The sequence below is a fragment of the Aspergillus chevalieri genome, chromosome 1 (genome assembly GCF_016861735.1).
Source record: "Aspergillus chevalieri M1 DNA, chromosome 1, nearly complete sequence".
Lineage (NCBI taxonomy): Eukaryota > Fungi > Ascomycota > Eurotiomycetes > Eurotiales > Aspergillaceae > Aspergillus > Aspergillus chevalieri.
The window spans coordinates 310,255-330,251 of NC_057362.1; the positions used below are offsets into that span (position 1 = coordinate 310,255).

General features: G+C 50.7%; 9 protein-coding genes across 9 annotated transcripts; 5 read left to right on the top strand and 4 right to left on the bottom strand.

The window, feature by feature from the left end:
- Positions 1 to 114: 114 nt before the first annotated feature.
- ACHE_10107A (peroxidase) lies at positions 115 to 1,089 on the bottom strand (the record flags this gene model as incomplete). The annotated part of the gene is made up of 2 exons (XM_043275598.1): positions 115 to 922; positions 980 to 1,089. 2 exons carry the CDS (start codon positions 1,087 to 1,089, stop codon positions 115 to 117), a joined length of 918 nt encoding a protein of 305 aa, XP_043131227.1.
- An 810-nt stretch (positions 1,090 to 1,899) lies between these two features.
- Positions 1,900 to 4,311, bottom strand: GAP1_1 (amino acid permease; the record flags this gene model as incomplete). The annotated part of the gene is made up of 5 exons (XM_043275609.1): positions 1,900 to 2,962; positions 3,017 to 3,213; positions 3,330 to 3,550; positions 3,675 to 3,941; positions 4,035 to 4,311. 5 exons carry the CDS (start codon positions 4,309 to 4,311, stop codon positions 1,900 to 1,902), a joined length of 2,025 nt encoding a protein of 674 aa, XP_043131228.1.
- Positions 4,312 to 5,059: 748 nt separating this feature from the next.
- ACHE_10109S (pyrroline-5-carboxylate reductase family protein) lies at positions 5,060 to 5,961 on the top strand (the record flags this gene model as incomplete). The annotated part of the gene is made up of 2 exons (XM_043275620.1): positions 5,060 to 5,609; positions 5,663 to 5,961. 2 exons carry the CDS (start codon positions 5,060 to 5,062, stop codon positions 5,959 to 5,961), a joined length of 849 nt encoding a protein of 282 aa, XP_043131229.1.
- A 570-nt stretch (positions 5,962 to 6,531) lies between these two features.
- Positions 6,532 to 7,017, bottom strand: ACHE_10110A (uncharacterized protein; the record flags this gene model as incomplete). Its single annotated transcript, XM_043275632.1, has 1 exon — positions 6,532 to 7,017. One exon carries the CDS (start codon positions 7,015 to 7,017, stop codon positions 6,532 to 6,534), a length of 486 nt encoding a protein of 161 aa, XP_043131230.1.
- Positions 7,018 to 7,382: 365 nt separating this feature from the next.
- LEU2B (3-isopropylmalate dehydrogenase) lies at positions 7,383 to 8,581 on the bottom strand (the record flags this gene model as incomplete). Its single annotated transcript, XM_043275643.1, has 3 exons — positions 7,383 to 7,590; positions 7,640 to 8,060; positions 8,110 to 8,581. 3 exons carry the CDS (start codon positions 8,579 to 8,581, stop codon positions 7,383 to 7,385), a joined length of 1,101 nt encoding a protein of 366 aa, XP_043131231.1.
- A 438-nt stretch (positions 8,582 to 9,019) lies between these two features.
- ACHE_10112S (HSP70/90 family co-chaperone CNS1) lies at positions 9,020 to 10,438 on the top strand (the record flags this gene model as incomplete). The annotated part of the gene is made up of 3 exons (XM_043275654.1): positions 9,020 to 9,302; positions 9,387 to 9,659; positions 9,717 to 10,438. 3 exons carry the CDS (start codon positions 9,020 to 9,022, stop codon positions 10,436 to 10,438), a joined length of 1,278 nt encoding a protein of 425 aa, XP_043131232.1.
- Positions 10,439 to 11,204: 766 nt separating this feature from the next.
- On the top strand, positions 11,205 to 12,434 carry ACHE_10113S (putative endo-1,4-beta-xylanase; the record flags this gene model as incomplete). Its single annotated transcript, XM_043275665.1, has 4 exons — positions 11,205 to 11,260; positions 11,317 to 11,720; positions 11,777 to 12,367; positions 12,415 to 12,434. The coding sequence occupies 4 exons, from the start codon at positions 11,205 to 11,207 to the stop codon at positions 12,432 to 12,434; spliced, it is 1,071 nt and encodes a 356-aa protein (XP_043131233.1).
- Positions 12,435 to 13,170: 736 nt separating this feature from the next.
- Positions 13,171 to 14,662, top strand: ACHE_10114S (uncharacterized protein; the record flags this gene model as incomplete). The annotated part of the gene is made up of 2 exons (XM_043275676.1): positions 13,171 to 13,429; positions 13,818 to 14,662. The coding sequence occupies 2 exons, from the start codon at positions 13,171 to 13,173 to the stop codon at positions 14,660 to 14,662; spliced, it is 1,104 nt and encodes a 367-aa protein (XP_043131234.1).
- A 757-nt stretch (positions 14,663 to 15,419) lies between these two features.
- Positions 15,420 to 19,028, top strand: ACHE_10115S (putative nuclear serine protease HtrA2/Nma111; the record flags this gene model as incomplete). The annotated part of the gene is made up of 3 exons (XM_043275687.1): positions 15,420 to 16,253; positions 16,302 to 18,806; positions 18,858 to 19,028. 3 exons carry the CDS (start codon positions 15,420 to 15,422, stop codon positions 19,026 to 19,028), a joined length of 3,510 nt encoding a protein of 1,169 aa, XP_043131235.1.
- Positions 19,029 to 19,997: the final 969 nt, after the last annotated feature.

Sequence of the window (19,997 nt, forward strand, 5' to 3'; positions counted from 1 at the left end):
GGGTAAGTAGACTGATAAATCATTATATTCTGTAGCAAACATGGTATTCTAAATCTAGTATCCCAACCTGTATATCTAGCATTACCTCTAAAACCGAAACCCAAAACAAAAAGATTATAACTTGGCGCGCACCGGCCCTGTAGCCGTGTCACTCTTCTTCGGAGCAGAAACATATCCACCTTTGACATTGTCAGTGTTGACAATAGCATCCTTCTCATCCCGGCGAATACCAAGCTCAATCAGCTTGGCAAACACCTTGGCGAAGTCCTCAAAGAACAAATCCTTATCCTCCGCATACTTCTCAACCCACGTCCTAAATGACGGGTCCTCAATCAGCGCAACATCAGTCGGCAACATCATCAACGGCTCCTCGCCCTCCTCCAGATCCGGATCCGCATAAACAAACTGACTAACACCATTGGGCAAAGTCTTCCTCGTCCACTTCAACTTCAGCAACAACTTGAAAAACTGATTCGAAAACCGCGTCGGATTATTCACCCACGCCCCCTGGAACCCACTCCGATCGATATGCGCACGCCCAAGGTTATGCGCCCCCGCTAACGCAACAATCTCCCGATCATCAAACCCCATCCGATAGAAGATAAACCGCAAATGCTCTGCGCCCTGTGCACCGTCAGGCAAGCGCCCACGAGGCGGAACCTTGCTGTCATCGACGAGATCCGTGCGGCCGGGCTTCCAGGCGATCGCAGGCCCACCCATCTCCTGGATGGCCACGACGCCGGCTAACGTCCAGAGGTCGGAGTATGTGATCCAGGGGTGTTTCTGCTTGACGGGTTCGAGGAAGGCGCGGCCGTGTTGGAGGCCAGCGTTGGCTGGGTCGCCGCCTTCGGCTTCATAGCGCATGCCGGCGCCGTTGGAGCCGCCTGTGTCGGTTGCGAGGTCGTAGGTGCCAGAGGAGTGCCTGTTGCGATCGTCGCGTTAGTATATATTTAGGTGAGAAAGATGGGGATGGAATTACCAGGCCAGACGCACGAAGACAGGGCCGGTGCTACCGTCATCGTAGTCTGGTTTCTTGAGTTGAGCGACGATGTCCTTGCGGACCGCGTCGTAGTCTCCGGGGGCGCTCATATCGGCCGAGAGATAACAATAGGTATCTTTGAGTGGTCAAGAGAGAGCAAAGAGAAAACAGGATAAGAATTGGAAGGGTTTATAATAGAGAAATTGTTCAGTTAAAAGAGAGAGAGGGTGAAGAAAGGACAATCGCCATCGATAACTCTCTTTTCCTTTCTTCCACATGAAGCGTGGATCCGCGGGTCTCAAATGCCGAGGTACCGGAGTGCTACTACTACGTTAGTACAGTAAGCATTACTATGCAGTGCTCTGCTATGTAGTGATAAATGCAGTTGATACAATAGATACAGAGGATTGCTAATATAGACTTCTAGATCTATAAAGCCTAATCATATGCTTCTGCACAATCCCTGTTCTTGCAGCGTTCAAAGCGCGTTGCTCAGGCACTTTCTGTATGACCGGAAACCGACGCCTTCTCATTGGTCGAGGGAACCTCGGTAATCGGGTTGCCGAATACGGATATCACGGGGTATGGAGATGAAATACGGGGGAAGGGACGATGACTCTGAAGTATAGGATAATGTGTACTGTGGTCACTTATGCTGTCTATTGTCTGGGAATCTCAATTGTGGTGAGAGAAGGAAGATGCTCTATCGTCTCCATATACTATGTACGGAGTACCGAGATATATCTCGCCACAACCAGACCCTGGATGTCCACGGATGCTGCAACCTCCAGATATGCTTAGAAAGAGTTCCGATTCATGTGACTAGCAATCGCCGGGAAGCAAAAGCCGGATGAGAAAGATGCATATTGAGTCGCAAGGTAGATTCCGATTCTGCAATTTCAAAACTATTATGTACAAAATTAGCAAAAGACCTTATAAACCTTCTTCCACATCGGCCACGCTGCCTGCTCAGCACGCTCCTCCTCAATCAAATACTGAATATCCAGATCCCTGCGCCCAGTATGCAAATCCATATCTTTCGCGCGAATAAACGGCGTGCGATAATATATCTTATACGGAATATAAAACGCCAACACAACCGGTGCAGCCAAATACACGGAGAAGAAATTATAAACCCTCTCCGAGGCAGTCATGTCCCCGTACGCAACTGGCGCAAATCCAACCCAGAACTGCGCGACAAGCACCAGGCAGTTCAGGATGAATCCAGCATATGATCCGATTAACCCTGGTTGCGAGCGGAATGGTAATTCGTTTAGGGAGTGCCCTTGTAACTTCCAACTGCGGCGGAAGCGGATGTGGCACAGGCATACCGAGGCCCAGGTGAAGATGGAGGATAGGCCGGAGATGGCTAGCATCCATTCAAAGGCTACAGCTTGTTTATCGGAGGCGGCTAGGAAGGCTAAAAGGCCGAATGCGGATACAACAAGCAGGGACCATAAGGGACGGCCCTTGCGGTCGATGTAGGCCAGGAACCGGGGCGCTTGGCCTTGCTCTGCTAGAGCTGCGAGGGTTCGTGAGGATCCATAGACGGAAGAATTGCCGACTGATAGGACTGCGATCATGATTACAACGTTCATGACAGAGTCGAGGACTGAGATGCCGGCGTTCTTGATCGCAATGACAAATGGTGAGGCGCTGGCATCAGCATCAGAGTCGCCGGACATGAGTTTCGGGTCATTGTAGGGCACCAGAAGGCCCACGATGGTGAGAGACACCAGGTAAAAGAGAACAATACGCCAGAAGACCTGCTTGATGGCCGTTGGGAGAGATTTGCGTGGATTGGCAGTCTCAGCAGCAGTTAGGCCAACAAATTCCGTGCCTGCAAAGGCAAATGCAGCTTTGGCAAAGACACTGCAAAGACCTTTGAACCCATTGTTAAAGGCCCCTGGATTCTGCCAGTACCTTCCACCAATATACTCACCCTGAGGGCCCCCGCCACAGTTGAGGATGATGCCAAGGATGCTTGTCTCCGGTCAGCCCGGGATATATACACGCACAACACCGGAGGATACTCACATAAAACCAACCACAGCAATGACCTTGATTAAGGAAAAGACAAATTCTGCTTCTCCATAGCCTTTGACACCGAATAGGTTAATCAGAACAATCAATGTCCAAAATATGGCAACCCACGCCGCATTTGACACGTTGGGATGCCAGTAATCGACAGTTATTGAAGCAGCAACGATTTCCAACGGAAGAGTAACGAGCCACTGCAGAAGGGTGTTAGTCTCTATACAGTAGAAGACCCAGGTCTTCACTATGGGCTGCAATTCCGTGTTCCGCATAGGCGGAACAAGTGAATCCATCCCATCGCAAAAGCCCATACCTGCATTACGTAATTCCACCCCATACTGAAACCCCATGCCGGGTCTATAAATCGTGTGGCATAGTGCGAAAACGAGCCGGCGACGGGGTAGAGAACGGCCATTTCACCCAGGGCATGCACGGTGCAGTACATCATGAAACCGATCAGTCCGTAAGCGATGAGTGAAGACGCTGGGCCCCCAGTGGCTAGAACAGATCCAGAGCCCACAAATAGGCCGGTACCTGGGCAGAGAGTTAGTCAATTGCTAACGACGTTGTACGGAGGTATACCAGTAAGCCGCGCAAATTTCTGGTAAAATTCTCCGTACAAAAGCTTATGAAACTTCGTTTTAATGGATATACGAACCAATGGATCCTCCGATTGCGATCATTTGCATATGGCGACCTTTGAGACGGCGCTCCAGGGGAGAATTGGCTGTATTCTCAGCAGCATTTTCAACGTCTGCGCCGGGAGCGGTGTTCGTAAGCGAATTGGGATTTGGCTTGAAGCTGTCCCATATTCTTCGGCCAATATTCGATTGGTGAACTTTAGCCTCGCCGTAATCCGAGGCAGACTCGCTGGATGATTTCGTTGTGACTTTGTGAATCGTGTCGTCCGCCATGATGCGGTCCGCTTGTAACAGAAACGGTCAGTAGGACAAAAGCCGGCGGTGGGAGAGCGGAAAGAAGGAAGGATAAAAAGAAAATATGAAAACGGAGGAGGCACCTAGATTGTATAAATGAAAAAGCTGCAAGGCAAGGGAAAGCTCCGGAATAAAAGTAGTTTGGCCACTACCCATGCGCGGTGAGGTAACACATCGCTTGAATTTTCTCCCCTCCCTCACACATACCGTATTCCTCCTTTGGAAATTGACGCGATCAGCAGTCAAGCTCGTACCCCTCCTAAACCAGATGACCACATCTGGGACAGTATTCCTCCAAAGGAGGGATGCAATACAATGAAGGCAATGAAGGACATTGTTGCTGCGGGAAAAGGCCATCATTCTGAGTAGCTATTGGATGAGCAGGTCATGGCCGGGGCCACCCGGATCTGGTCCACCATGAGAGACTTAGGGCATCCAGCAGAAGGATGGCAGACCAATGGTCTTCTCATCTTTACCGGCCCGGTGGCTGAACTAAGCGTTCGTGTAGAGATCACCATTGTGATTTGGATGTCTGGTATGATAATAACGCAAGTAGCATTCTCCTGTTATTGTCATAGTAAGTACTCTGACTTCAAGAATACCTGAGTTCTACTCAGACTGATTCGAAAGAACGCAGTGCCTGTGACCGATAGAAAGCGAAGAGAGATACTCACCGAAAATGGCCTTTTACCACAAATATACCGGCATCAGCACATATTAGCTACCTTGATCGGGTTCCCCGCATTAAAACGCGGAGAGATCTCCACATGAAAAGGTACGTAGATAGGCATCTAGTTCATCTCTTGGAATTACCCTTTACGGAAGATCTGTCTCACCGCCTTCTATCTCTGTCTGTTTTTATCATCATTCTGTCATTCGGTGTGTCACTACTCCGTAAATAGTACAATTTTGATTTCTTTATCTTGTCCTATCTGCCTCTACAAATCAATTCATTTCACATTTCAATTCTCTAATACTTTTTCAGACGCTCGCGTATTGTCGCTGCTTGCCGCGCCATTACCCCGCCTCCCGCCGCCAAGATATTCTCCCCTCCGAAATTTGTACACTTGCGATATCAAAATCACTTACAATAACCACCAGTACAACAATGCCGTCACTTCAAGAGAGCAAGCTCGCCTTCATTGGCGGTGGTAACATGGCCTCAGCCATTATTACAGGACTTGTGGGACAGGGTGCCAACAAGCAGAACATCACCGTCTCGGAGCCATGGGATGTCAACCGCGAGAAGATTGCAACCATCGGAGTTCAAACCACAACCTCTAACGTCGAAGCCGGAAAAGAAGCGGATCTTGTCGTCATTGCCGTAAAGCCCCAAGTCGCCAAGGGCGTGTGCAAGGAGCTCGGTGAGGCCTGGTCGCAGCGCACAACTCTGCCAGTTGTTGTCTCCATCGCTGCAGGAATTACTCTTGGGAGCTTGGAAGAATGGCTTAAGACGAGTGATGGAAGGACACCGCATGCTGTTCGTGTCATGCCAAACACCCCTGCGCTGGTTAACGAGGGTGCTTCGGGTGCTTTTGCTAGCAAGGATGTGACGGATGATGAGAGGGCGCTTGTTGATGCGCTTCTCGGAAGTGTGAGCAAGACCATTGAGTGGTTGAATGAGGAGAAGCTGCTGGATGTGGTGACAAGTTTGTCTGGTAAGTTGACGAATATACAATAGGGGAAAATAAGCCAAGCTAACGCTGATCAGGATCGGGACCTGCTTATTTCTTCGCCATGGTTGAACATCTCATTACCAGTGCCACTCAACTGGGTCTGACAGAAGAGCAGGCTACCCGGTTAGCTACGCAAACATGTCTCGGTGCCGGCAAGATGCTTGTTGAATCATCAGATGAACCTGCCCAGCTGCGCAAGAACGTTACCAGTCCTAACGGCACTACGCATGCCGCGCTCCAGACCTTTGAGTCTCTGGGTTTCAAAGATATCGTGGATAAGTCTGTCAAGGCAGCAGCGGCTCGGGCCGAAGAGTTGGGGAACTCTCTTGGGTAAATAGACATGATTAGTTGATCATTTCACCAATCAAAATACATATCTGTGCTCATCTCTCTTTCATACCTTGGGGTGTCTCCACTCGGGGTAAGGACATACCATCCATTCGATTTTAACTAGAGCGTATTGTTATTACGCGGCTCCGGCCACATTGTGAAATGTAGCCACTTAGATCCCAAACCCCGCAAAACAATTAAATAGACTTCATTCTTGGCTAGTCACGGACCCATTACCCCGGACCGGTTTATATCGCCATCCCCAGTACTGAGGAAGTAGCTATGACCAAGGATAGGTTGACCGGCCCGATGCGATCTGCCACTCATGACCCGCAAATTATGGAAGCTCTTGAAGTTGTCAAGGAATGACAAGGGGATTGAACAGAAATACAGTAATGTCAATGCTTGCTCTATGTTTTGCCATCTATAAGACCCCTCAAAGGAGAGAAGAAATGAAAACCAATTAATTAAGGTGTACACCAACATGTCCCTGAGCCAAACATACACGAATGCTGTCAGTTCTAGATCTATGTCCATTGAACCAACAGCTGAAAAGACAAATCAATATTCCAGCTTACGCCTTATCCTCTCCCTCATTCTGTTCCATCGTTTCCTCCATCTGCTCCACCACTCCCTCCCTCCCCGACACCAACTCCCTCTGCAATCCCTCCACCTTCCCCCGTAACCTCTCAACTTTCTCCTTCCACTTCCCACCAACCACCTCAACCCTCTTCAAAACCTCCCCAACCTCATTGTGCATCCACTTCTGCTCCCTTTTCAACTTCCTAACCCGTCTTTCAGCCTTCTCAAGTTTCTTCTCCAACATGCGTCGTTCCGAAACAGCGGTGTCCCTGATTGTAGCAACCACGTTGTCAAGTGGCGCTGTATTTTGGGAGTCTAGGTTTCCGGCTTCGGATTGCTTGGCGATGTAGATGAAGGTTGCCTTCATGTCGTTCGCGATGGAGGATATGAGGGCTGTCTTTTGGGACGAGGGGAGGGAGGTTATATGTGTGAGGCGGAGAGTGCAGCTTCCCGGGGAGAGGGATTTTTGGCGAGGCATTTTTGCTTTTGGAGGAGTAGATTGAGTGTAGATGGTTGTAAAATGTAGATAGAGAGAGTGGTTAGGGCATGTTGGGAGGATGGGATGGTGGGCTATATAGGTCCTACGAAAAGGCAAATGCCTGCCTAAGTGCTATATCGGGTAACTGCCTATGACAGAGTGCGACTCTTTATTCTGGGATTTACTAACAGCTCTTCGTTCTTTTTGTATATGGAGTAAAAATGCATTTTATGAAGACAAAGCACTGCCTATTGCTTTGAGGGCTACTGCCGTCTACAAACGGGTTTATTCCGTAGAGATTCTGCGGATGCATTATCATAAAGAACAACATCAATAAAGGGTATACAAACAAAAGAATACAAAATCTACTGTAAAGCAGCCACAATCGCATCCCCGACCTCACTTGTACTAGCTTTTCCTCCCAAGTCCCCGGTCCGGATCCCAGAGTCCAGTACCGTTCGAACCGCATTCTCAATTTTCTGCGCTTCTGCCTCCATGTTCAGCGAGTAGCGAAACATCAATGCTACGCAGAGGATCATGGCGACGGGGTTGGCGATGTTTTTGCCGGCGATTCTACATAATCAGAACCAATAATGATTTGGAAGGGTGAAGGGTGACTTACGTAGGCGCAGATCCATGAGTCGGCTCATACAGTCCATACGACCTCTCCACTTGCTTATTACCCGGTAAGCCATTCAAACTGGCGCTAGGTAACACGCCCAATGTTCCAACGATAGAGCCCGCCTGGTCTGAGATCATGTCGCCAAATGTGTTGTCTGCGAGTATGACACCGTTCAAGACACGAGGGTTCGTCGCCAAGATTAGCGATGCCGAATCAGCCAGCTGATGCACCAGTTTCGCATTGGGATACTCCTCCGTCATGGTCTTCTCGACGACCCGGCGCCAAAGTCGCGATGATGCGAGGACATTAGCTTTGTCGAGAGAGATCACCGGCCATGGGGGATCATGGCGGAGAGCTACTTCAGCGGCTAGACGGGTGACACGTTGAATTTCGGATTCGGAGTATGCCCATTCGTCCATTGCTACACTTATCAGCATCCGCGCATACCAAAAGAAATGGGACAAGAATACCGTAATCACTCTCCTCAACTTTCCTCCCAAAATACGCCCCTCCACAATTCTCCCTAACAACCACAAAATCAACCCCCTCGATAATCTCCTCTCGAAACGGAGTAAATTCTCTCGCAACAGACCGACTCGGCGAATCTGCCGAACAAGGCCTCAAATTCGCATAAATATCCATCGCTTTCCGCAACTGCAATAAACCCCCCTCAGGACCATCAAGGCCCCTCCGGATATGATCCCATTTGGGACCACCGACGGCTGCGAAAAGCACGGCGTCTGAGTTCAGCGCTGCTTCTTTGACGCCGTCGGTGATGGATTTGCCGTGGGCGTCGATGCTGCATCCGCCGATTAGCTCGTTGCGGAGAGTGAATTGGGTAGTTGGGGTTTCGAAGGCTTTGAGGACTTTGATGGCTTCGGTCATGATTTCGGGCCCGATGCCATCGCCAGGGAGGATGAGGATGTTGAATGTTTTGGACATGGTGCCTTGAGCCTCAATTGGTGTATTGTGTTTATCCAGAGTTCAGAATTGATGAAGACGCTTTCTAGGAGATCTCAAGTATGTTTAAGTAGCCGTGGTATATCGGCTTTATGGCCGACGCGCTGCGGGGTTGCATGTTCATCCCGGTGTTGGCCCGATGCCAGATGGGTATGGATAGTCAACTGCGACTTATCCTAGCAGTAGAGCATGGGCTAATCAACAAAGTAAATTATAGAATAACGACCCAGCACCTGTACGGGGTACATACGGGGTACATCGCCTTGCAGAAATACATACTTCCCTATCGGTCCAGAGAGGGCTAGCCCTACCCCTCGAGTTTGCACTGTTTGTACCGTGGGCTGTCAGGTCAAAGGCTTCACTTTCACCTACCCATACCCACTCCAGCCAACCACACCGGAAAACAGAACATTGCACACCATGCCGCAAATCGAAGAGCTCCCCGACGACTTCGATGAGTCCATCGATCTCAACAAGCAGCCAAAGCCCGCTGCAGACCTCCCCGGCATGCCGCCCGGCGCGGACCAGATCCCTTTCCCGATAAATGAGGAGCGCATGAAGGAGCTCGAGGCGATGGATCCGTTGGCGCCAAAGATGCCACCGAATATGGCGTCGGTCAAATCGCATACGAAGGAGGAGTTGTTGGATATGATGAATAAGACGCCTTTGTTCATGACGGATATTAGCCAGGCGGGAGATGAAAGTGAGTTTCTTCTTCCTTTCCTTTCCTTTTTTTTTTTGCGTTATGGGCTTTAAGGGATAATTAGCTAACATGTGATTTGGATAGATGGCGAAAATTGGATGCTTGATGCTCTCCACGCCCTGCAGAACGAAGGTACCCGTGGCGAAGTTGCGCAGAATTTTCGCGAACAAGGAAACGAAGCGGCCAGAGAGAAGAGGTGGATCGATGCGAAAGAGTTCTATACCAAAGCGATCGCGGTAATTCTAGTCAAGGAGGACAAGTGGGATAAACCAGAGGATCCTGAAGAGGAGGCAAAGCTGTTGCGCCAGGCGGAGGAGGCATCGTACATCAACCGCGCGCTGTGCCATTTGGAACTGAGTATGGATGATAGCGCGACGTGGATAACAATGGCCGGCTGACTAGTATGCTATCTAGGGAACTACCGCTCGTGTACTCTTGACTGCGCATCTGCCCTCAAGCTCAACCCCAGGAATACCAAGGCATTCTATCGTTCTTCAACAGCGCTATACGCCCTCGACAAGATTCCCGAAGCCGAAGACGCCGCTTCTCGCGGTCTCGAGCTTGATCCCGAAAACAAACCCATCCAAGCGACAGCCAAGAAGATCGCGGAACGCAAGGCCGCACTGGAGCGCATCGCAGCCAAGAAGAAGGCCGAAGCTGACAGAATCCGCAAAGAAACACAACTCCTCAGCGTCGCTCTGAAGGCTCGAGAGATCCGCACCCGCAAGACAGGACAACCGCCAGAGATGGAGGATGCGGGGATACGCTTGAGCCCTGACCCTCTTTCGCCTGAAAGTACCCTCGAATTCCCCGCTGTGTTCTTGTACCCCACGGATGCGCAGTCGGATTTCATCAAGGCATTTTCGGAGATGCACTCTATTGAGGACCACTTGGATTACATTTTCCCGTTGCCGTGGGACACGAAGAAGGAATACACCATCGACAATGTGGAGTGCTATATGCAGACCGTTACCGGTGGGTTGATCAAGGCTGGTAAGAAGCTGCCTCTTCTGCAGATCCTGAGCGGAGGCAAGGTCGAGGTTGTCGATGAGCTGGTGACGATCTATGTGGTGCCGTCGTCGAAGACTGGGAGGTTCATCTCGGAGATGAAGGCCAGAAAGGAGAGTGGAAGCTGAATCAGTCACTTCAATGTGGCTTGACATGAAATGACGAAATTGTCCGATATGGAAACTATATAGCAGCCATCTCACCTGCGATGGCGATTTTGCCGCGCAGGTATGGTATTATCCGGCAACACCACAGCGAGTCGCGGCATTATCGCCGCGATACAGTTGACACTGCGTGACTGCGAGCTGCAGATTCGTGTATATAAATACTCGGCTGAATTATGAATGGATACCCTGCATAGCATTGCTAGACTATTGAAATGAGATACGATACCACCTCGGTTTGGCCGTGCTTTTAGGCAAATTCGGAGATGCTCCTCGAGTAGACTCAATTCCGATTCGATATACGGATAGGCACCTGGTTAATATCATACGTTTAAAAATTTGACAGGAATAAGGGAGAAATCTAAATCAAACTCTCAAATGAGAGCATGTCACGGTTAAAGTGGTTGTTCTGCCATTTTATACTTGAAACAACAGCGAGACACGGTGGATCGCTTACTCAACATTATCTCTTTGCAGCACACCGGTGTTTTCGATTCTATTCTCGGATAAATCTATATTGCCTTTATATCTTGAACTGTTTAGGCTGATAGGTTCTGACAGGCTGGTCCGTGATTGTGTGGGTTAGATGAACCTGTCCATGTATATGGAACAGGGTCTGCGATCGATCCATAATGGATGTCATCTCTGGTGCATATAAAGGCCTACTCGGTGCTTGGATGGTATTCTTCTCGCATCTGTTCAAGCATAGCACACATCTGGGGCCGCAGAAATGGTCCATCTATCTTTCATCGCAACAGCCCTGGCGGCTAGCCTCCTGCCACAACTGTATGCCTCCTTCTCTGTCACCCTTAATGCAAATACAATATACTAACACAACAAAGCACCAACGCAGCCGGCCTCAACACCGCCGCCACAGCCAAAGGGCTCGACTACTTTGGAACAGCCACCGACAACCCCGAGCTCACAGACAACACCTACATGACCCAACTCAACAACACTGATGACTTCGGCCAGCTCACCCCCGGTAACTCCATGAAGTGGGACGCCACCGAGCCGTCTCAGAACAGCTTCAGCTTCGAGAAGGGAGATGCCATTGCCAACTTGGCTGAGGCGAATGGGCAGAAACTGCGGTGCCATAATCTGGTTTGGTATCAGCAGTTGCCTAGCTGGGTGTCTGGCGGGTCTTGGACAAATGAGACGCTTACGGAGGCGCTGAAGAATCATATTACCAAGGTGGTTAGTCATTACAAGGGGAGGTGTTATGCTTGGGATGTTGTTAATGAAGGTATGTCTCCTATACCCGACGCTGTATAGCAATTTCATGTTTACTGATGCTTTTAGCCCTCAACGACGACGGCTCGTACCGCGAGAATGTCTTCTATCAACACATCGGCGAAGCCTACATCCCCATTGCCTTCGAAGCTGCCGCCGCTGCCGACCCAGACGTGAAACTCTACTATAACGACTACAGCATCGAGTACGGCGGTGACAAGGCTAACGCCGCCGGGAACATCGTCAAATTGGTGCAGTCGTATGGCGCCAAGATCGATGGCGTTGGTCTCCAAGGCCATTTCACCGTCGGCCAGACACCCAGCAAGAAAGACCTCGCTAGTAACCTGAAGTCGTACACGGCATTGGATGTCGAAGTTGCATACACTGAGATGGATGTCCGTATGGAGATGCCGTCGAGTAGCGATAAGTTGTCGCAGCAGTCGACGGACTATGCGAGTCTTGTTGGGGCTTGTGCGGAGACGGAGGGCTGTGTTGGTATTACTATTTGGGATTGGACTGATAAGTACTCGTGGGTGCCGGATACTTTCTCTGGCTATGGGGATGCTTGTCCTTGGGATGAGAAATATGAGAAGAAGCAGGCGTATGATGGTATCCTTAATGCGCTTGGAGGCTCTTCCAGTGCTAGGAAGAGTAGGAAGAGTAAGCTCCTGTCTCCCCTGTGATTTGACTTGTGCTAACGGATATAGTGCGCCGGAACCTGGCTTAGCCGGGTTACTGAGATCTTCTATAGTTATTTAGCTGTAACCGTTCAATGTATATTCATTCCTCAGGCATTGATACGATTTTTCTTTGTGTATGTAAAGTATCTCAATATACCATACCATACGGTAACATACCGGCATCTACCAGTGTTAATACCAGTAAAACACATACAAAACATACAAAACATCTGCAAACCTTTCGACTTTCAACCTCTCAGCATTATCCCAATATCACCACCGTCTCCCATTCTTCTGCTGCTCAGTCATTCTTTACTCTTCTCACCTTTCCCTAATAACAACGTCTCCCCCCCGACGAAGGCAACCGGTACAGTAATTGATTGATCCAAACAACTCCACCGCCCCGTTGATCGCGTCTGTCCGAGTCTCAAGTCGATCGTGATTATTGCCCAGATCCAGCACGCTACAGCAGCATAACTCCTTTTTTTTTTGCCCTTGCTCTCTTTTTGCTCTAAGCCAATCACGGGCTCTCGTCCCTCGTTATTTGCTTGTCAGACAGATCTCTCGCTTTTTTTTTTTTCCCTGCTGGCGTCTCTTCCGGATTGGCCCCCCTGGATTCCCTTCCGGCGAGTCAGCGTTGAACATCGGTCACTGTGCGGTGTGCAGAACGCTGGCCTAAATAAAAAAAGAAAATTACAGAGTAGTAACGGGACCGAGGCGTCCCACTGGAAGATTATTGCTGGTTATTCATTTCTGTCCTAGTCCGGGTTGCAATCAAAGAAAATGGATCCCAACGCTACCACGACATCGGCCCCTACGGCCGCCAACACCGGCTATCCCGTCTTACAGAGCCACCGCCAACAACAGACCCAGCACCAGCAGCAACACTACGGCCAGCAGTTTCCTTTTCATCCCGGCGCTTTCCCCCAGACCAAGACTCCGTCCCAGCAACATTCTTTCGGTGCGGTACCCTTTTCGCAACCTGGCGGCCCCGGTGGAGCTATCATGCCAGCCGCTGGAGGATTTCCCCAGCACTCGTCCGGTACGTTTTGGGATCTTCCTTTTGGCTTTCCTTTTTCTGTTGTCTTGTATTGGGTCTTTGGCCTGTTTTTCTTTTCTGTTCTTTCTTTCTTTCTTTCTTTTTTTTTCTTTTTTCTTTTTTCGCATCGGGCACGGTGCCAGGATGTGCCCTGCGGGTGGTCTGGTTTGATTGGAAATCGGACTAGCATGGTGCATATTGGTGCTTCTTTCCCCTCTCTTTTACGCGCAGGCCCTTAGCATCATGTAATACCACTGCGCTTACAAGGACTACTACTGGGCACTGCGCGTGAGAGGGTCAATATGTCGGGCGTCCGTGCCGTTATTGCAGCTGTAACGCTCAGAAACGTCGGACTCGTGGAACAAAGACGCTAACGCAGATTGCCCTTTAGCAGGACCCCACGCGAACTTTACAGCACCTTTCGTTCAGCCTCCTGTTCCCTCGAGCATGAACCATTTCCTCCCACCTCAGGTTTCCTCTTCGACACCAAATCCCCCGTCGACCGTAGCGCAAACATTTTCGCAGAATATGGCCTCGATGTCGGCGAATAATATGATTTCTGCACAGCAGCAGAGACCTTTCCAGCAGCAACCGCAGCAACCGCAGCCGCAGCAACAACCACAACATCCACAACAACCGCAACAACCGCAACAACCGCAACAACAGACCCAACAAGCACAACCGCAGCCGCAGCCGCAGCAGCAACAGCAACAGCAACAGTCAGCGGCGCCCTTCCAAGGAACACCCCAGCAAACGGCGACCCAATCCGGTCCCGCAGCGGCCCGGGAGAAAGCGCGTGTCGCCGTCCTCTTGGAGCTGAACTCGATGCTGCTTCAAGAAGTGGTGAACCTCCAAGTCGCAGGCAAGGCCGGAGCACCCCCTCAACAACAGGGTTCGCAGGAATCGAACCCCTCCCCCGGATCCGACCAGGGCGCCAGCCCCGCGCAAAAACCCAGCCCCGAATACATCGAGTGCATGCGCCGGTTACAAGCAAACCTTGCTTATCTTGCGACTATCGCCGACCGGGCGAAGAAGTCGGGCGGTGTTCCTCCGCCAGCGCCTGCTATTATGACGCCGCCTCCAAATATGCCGTCTATGGTGGAGGTCTATAACAAACTTAATGAGTTGTTCCCAAGGCCCAACAAGGGTGGGATTGGGACGCCGCAGCCAAGTCCGCAGGGTCTTCCTGGTAATGGGAAACCTAGTCCGTCGCCGGCTGCGGAGTCTGTGGTTTGAGTTGGTACGCATTATTGTCAATTGCGATTTATGAACAGACGGTTTGGATAACAAAAACGGTATATAATTCTGTCAATTGGCAGGACATGTGCGCATATGGCCAGTTAAGGGACATCATCCATTGCGCTTCACGGCTCACGGTTGGCATCTAAGCAAGTCCGTCAGCGGCGATGGTCTGCGATCAAAACTAGGACCGCATGAAGTCCATCAGTCTTGGACCAACAACGAATGGTCTTCGCTCTTCTATTTTGGAATTACTGGTCGCTAAAAAAGAACGTCCCTTGTACGATTACCATGATGAAACTGGTGTGATCCTCATAAAGGTTCAAGTCCAATGGTCGGGTGCCATTATAACCACGAGGAACAAGGATTGTACGTGTATCAGTTGTGTACTATATTGTATAGATTGAATCGACGTCAAGAGTATATACAGATTACTCTATTAGTGTTGTATGAGGCAGTTCAGTAGTGTCGTCATCACCACCACCATATAATAACCCCGAAAAAGAAATATACAATAATCAATCTGCAATGTTATCAAGCGCAGACCTTGGTATATCCTAGTCGTGATTGCTTTTGGGGGCATGTCAGAAGTGGTTCCGAGCACAAGTCCAGGCCTCGAGTTGTTTGCTCTCATTTTCCCTTTTCAGACATTCCGCGACCCCATCCTGGCCACCTCGTCAATAGTCTTACTTCGCTCTTTTTCTTATATATATATATGTAACTCCTCCTTCGCCTCGCAGTGAACTGCATGTGAATGTCGTACGCTCTACACTCGTCGTGCAAAAAGAGTCTCTCTGTTGCCACTGTGCCGCAGTCTTCTCATCACCGACACCACCACCTTAGACCCCTCCGTCACTTCAACAATTCCCCTCGTCTATTTTCCCTTTCGTCTTCAGGGTCCTCTCGATATTCGTCCCATTCTTCCACTTTCCCTACCAACATTACCCAGTCGTGGGCATCCCCCCGGTCTCCCCGTCGGCCGCTTACAAAGAAGAAGATTCTGCAGTCAACCGGCTACAACTCGAGCGTATCCTCGTACACTCTGACAACAGCTTCCCCTGCTCGATATTCCAGTGCTCTCGCATACCCTCCTCGCCGTCCTAGTGCGCTATCCCTTACCGCACCCCCCAATCGGCCCCTCCCCCGTCCAACCCAGCACCAAGCTATGAACGGCGCCGATGACTTCAGCGCAAAACGCAAGCGCAGCTCCGCAGCCGCGCCCACCAGCGCAGACGCAGACACACGACCTGCAAAACACCTGAAACCCGAACTCTCTACCTCCACAGATGGCGCGCCGCCAAACGGGACAATATGCGACTACGAGACGGAAGAAGACGCGAGCCGGCTGCATGCGATTGGGTCAACGTCGGCGGATTCGCCCGAGTGGCAGGCGACGATTGAGAATGTGGTGAAGAGTGTTGTGTCGATTCATTTTTGTCAGACTTGTTCGTTTGATACGGAATTGTCGATGAGTAGTCAGGCTACGGGGTTTGTGGTTGATGCGGAGCGTGGGTATATCTTGACGAATCGGCATGTTGTTTGCTCGGGGCCGTTTTGGGGGTATGTGATTTTTGATAATCACGAGGAGGTAGGTTCAAAAGGTTGTTGGTGTAAGAATTGTGCTAATTGTTGGAAGTGCGACGTCCGTCCTGTATATCGAGATCCGGTGCACGACTTTGGATTCCTCCAATTCGACCCCAAGAAGATCCGGTATATGAAGCTTACAGAGCTCAAGCTTCAACCCGCGGCTGCTCGAGTAGGCTCTGAGATTCGGGTTGTGGGTAACGATGCCGGTGAAAAGCTGAGTATTCTATCCGGTGTGATCAGTCGACTGGACCGCAATGCGCCCGAATATGGCGAGGGATACAGCGATTTCAACACAAACTATATCCAAGCAGCAGCCGCTGCCAGTGGTGGCAGTTCCGGCAGTCCTGTGGTCAACATTGATGGCCACGCGATTGCTCTGCAGGCTGGTGGTCGCGCAGATGGCGCGGCAACAGATTACTTCTTACCCTTGGACCGACCTCGTCGGGCGTTGGAATGTATCCAGCGAGGTGCCTTCGTCACTCGCGGTACGATCCAAACACAATGGATCCTGAAGCCTTTCGACGAATGCCGTCGTCTGGGGTTGACCCCAGAATGGGAGGCTGCCGTCCGTCGAACGACACCGTCCGAGACCAGCATGCTGGTTGCGGAGATTATTCTCCCTGAAGGGCCTGGCGATGGTAAACTGCAGGAAGGAGATGTGCTCCTGCAGGTCAATGGCAGCCTTCTCACGCAGTTTATACGACTGGACGACATCCTCGACTCGAGTGTTGGGGGGTCGGTGAAGTTGCTGGTGCAGCGAGGTGGACAGAACGTGGAGGTCGAATGCGGAGTAGGTGACCTCCATGCCATCACTCCTGATCGCTTTGTATCTGTAGCAGGTGGTACCTTCCATGATCTCTCCTACCAGCAAGCTCGTCTCTATGCCATCGCTACCCGAGGCGTCTACGTCTGCGAGGCAGCTGGCTCCTTCAAGCTCGAGAACACCCTGTCAGGGTGGCTCATTGACTCCATCGATAAGCAACCGACGCGAAACCTGGATGAATTTGTCGAAGTGATGAGAAACATCCCCGACCGCTCGCGTGTGGTCGTCTCCTACCGCCATATCCGCGACCTCCACACTCGGGGGACCAGCATTGTATATATTGACCGACACTGGCATCCCAAGATGCGCCTGGCCGTTCGTAACGATGACACCGGCCTTTGGGACTTTTCCGACCTAGCAGATCCCATCCCGGCCCCTGCACCTGTTCCCAGGAAGGCGGACTTTATCCAACTCGACGGCGTGAAGCAGCCGGCTGCGGCGGAGATTGTGCGCAGTTTCGTGCGGGTAACATGCACGATGCCGCTCAAGATCGATGGATATCCGCAGAGCAAGAAGACGGGCTTTGGATTGGTTCTTGATGCCGAGCGCGGTCTGGTTCTTGTTTCGAGGGCGATTGTGCCCTATGATTTGTGTGACATTAACATCACCGTGGCTGATTCGGTTATCGTTGCTGCCAAGGTTATCTTCCTACATCCGTTGCAGAACTACGCCATCATTCAGTACGATTCGAAACTCGTGCAGGCGCCGGTTAAGAGTGCCAAGCTTAGCACCGAGTGCATCAAGCAGGGACAGGAGACGATTTTCGTCGGATTCAACCAGAACTTCCGTATCGTGGTGTCCAAGACGACAGTAACTGATATCACGACCGTGTCGATTCCCGCCAACGCCTCTGCGCCGCGGTATCGTGCCATTAACTTGGACGCTATCACCGTGGACACGGGACTGAGCGGACAGTGCACGAACGGTGTTCTGATTGGCGAGGACGGAGTGATCCAGGCGCTGTGGCTGAACTATCTCGGTGAACGTACCGCCAGTTCGCACAAAGACGTGGAGTACCATCTCGGCTTCGCGACGCCGTCGCTGTTACCCGTGACGAACAAGATCACGCAGGGCATCATCCCTAAGCTCCGCATCCTCAACATGGAAAGCTACGTCGTCCACATGAGCCAAGCGCGCATCATGGGCGTATCCGAAGAATGGATCCAGAGAGTAACCGAGACGAACCGCTCGCGGCACCAACTCTTCATGGTGCGCAAGGTAGACGTCCCACCCCCATCTTTCAATCCTCCTCCAGGAACCGAGCCGTTGCAGGAAGGCGATATCATCCTAACCCTAGACGGCCAGCTCATCACCCGCGTCTCCGAGCTGGACATCATGTACGATAAGGAAATCCTGGACGCACTGATCGTGCGCAATGGCCAGGAACTCCGCATCCAAGTTCCCACAGTCCCGACAGAAGATCTCGAGACCGATCGCGCCGTTGTCTTCTGCGGCGCAGTACTACAGAAACCGCACCACGCCGTTCGACAGCAGATATCGAAACTGCACAGCGAGGTCTACGTCAGTGCGAGGAGCCGCGGATCCCCATCCTACCAATACGGCCTTGCGCCGACAAACTTCGTCACTGCGGTAAATGGTATCTCAACACCGAACCTTGACACCTTTGTGAAGGAAGTCAGCAAGATCCCAGATAACACGTACTTCCGGCTTCGCGCGGTGACGTTCGATAATGTCCCGTGGGTAGTTACTATGAAGAAGAACGATCACTACGTAAGTGCAGCATCCCACTGTCCAGATGGACACTGCTAATGAAGTGAATAGTTCCCCATGTCCGAATACATCAAAGATCCCTCCACCCCATCAGGCTGGAGGACCGTCTCGCATGATAAACACAAGCACAAGGATGGCATTGCGCCTGATTCATCGAATCTGAACCCCGATGCTATGGATGAGGGATTAGAGGATGTTAGTGATATCGAACCGGATGAGTAGAGTTGTTAGTGGCAGTGAGATGAGATGAGGTGATAATGTAAATGCTTGAAAGTCGTTGCTCTCCTGTCATTTTGGTATCTCGTGTATAAAGGGCCTTTGCGCTGGGATTGTGTTGCTATTGTGTCTGTATAATATTGTGAGAAGTGACTCTTTTATCTTCAGACACAGAGCTGAATAAGAAACATGTCGTTTCTTAATCTTTCTCTTCTTTCTCTTTCCAGCTACTGAGACATGTATTTGCTATTTTGATTTTGGCAACGTCTCTGTACTTTGCCCCGTCCTATTCCGATATAGAAGCCGTGCTAATGCACCAATCTTAAATCTACTGCAAACCTGTTTCGAGAATTCATCCATCGACCATCATATGCACTGATTCATCTTGCATTTCGCAATTATTCCATATCTTGAAGACGGACAGTTTGACTGATTCAAACGACTCAGCCTGATATGGGGACAATTGCTCACACACACAGTAGTCTTGTGGTTCGATTGTCCATTCTAAAGTAAACACTTTGGTCTATGTTTTCAATCAACCATAAGCGCACGAATGTTCTTTGCGCTGGTTGGGAAGTAATTCCCATCTTGCTTCGGAATCCGCATGGTGTTGTCGGTATTCAAGGAGTTCTACGGGATCTCTGAACCCTGCTGCAGCTGTGATTGAGCTTTTAATGGACTGCGGTTATCCGGAAGTGGCCCACTCGAAGGGAAGATGCGTGGCCTTCCCTTTGTCATGAGGGTGTCAGCGTGGCACATACATATCCTTCATGGAAAGTGCCGAATCCCCTCCTGTTCAAGCAAGTACCACTTCCTTCTGTAAGCATGAGGGTTTGTCGAGCCGAGAAGTCGACTACGACTTCCTTTTTTGATATGGCGGCTTTATGCCCGCCTCTGTCGAAGTATGACCAGTTTCCTTTTCAGCTAACAAGGGACACTCTCCAGTGCGAGGCTAGTCGGTGCTGTCGTTCTGCG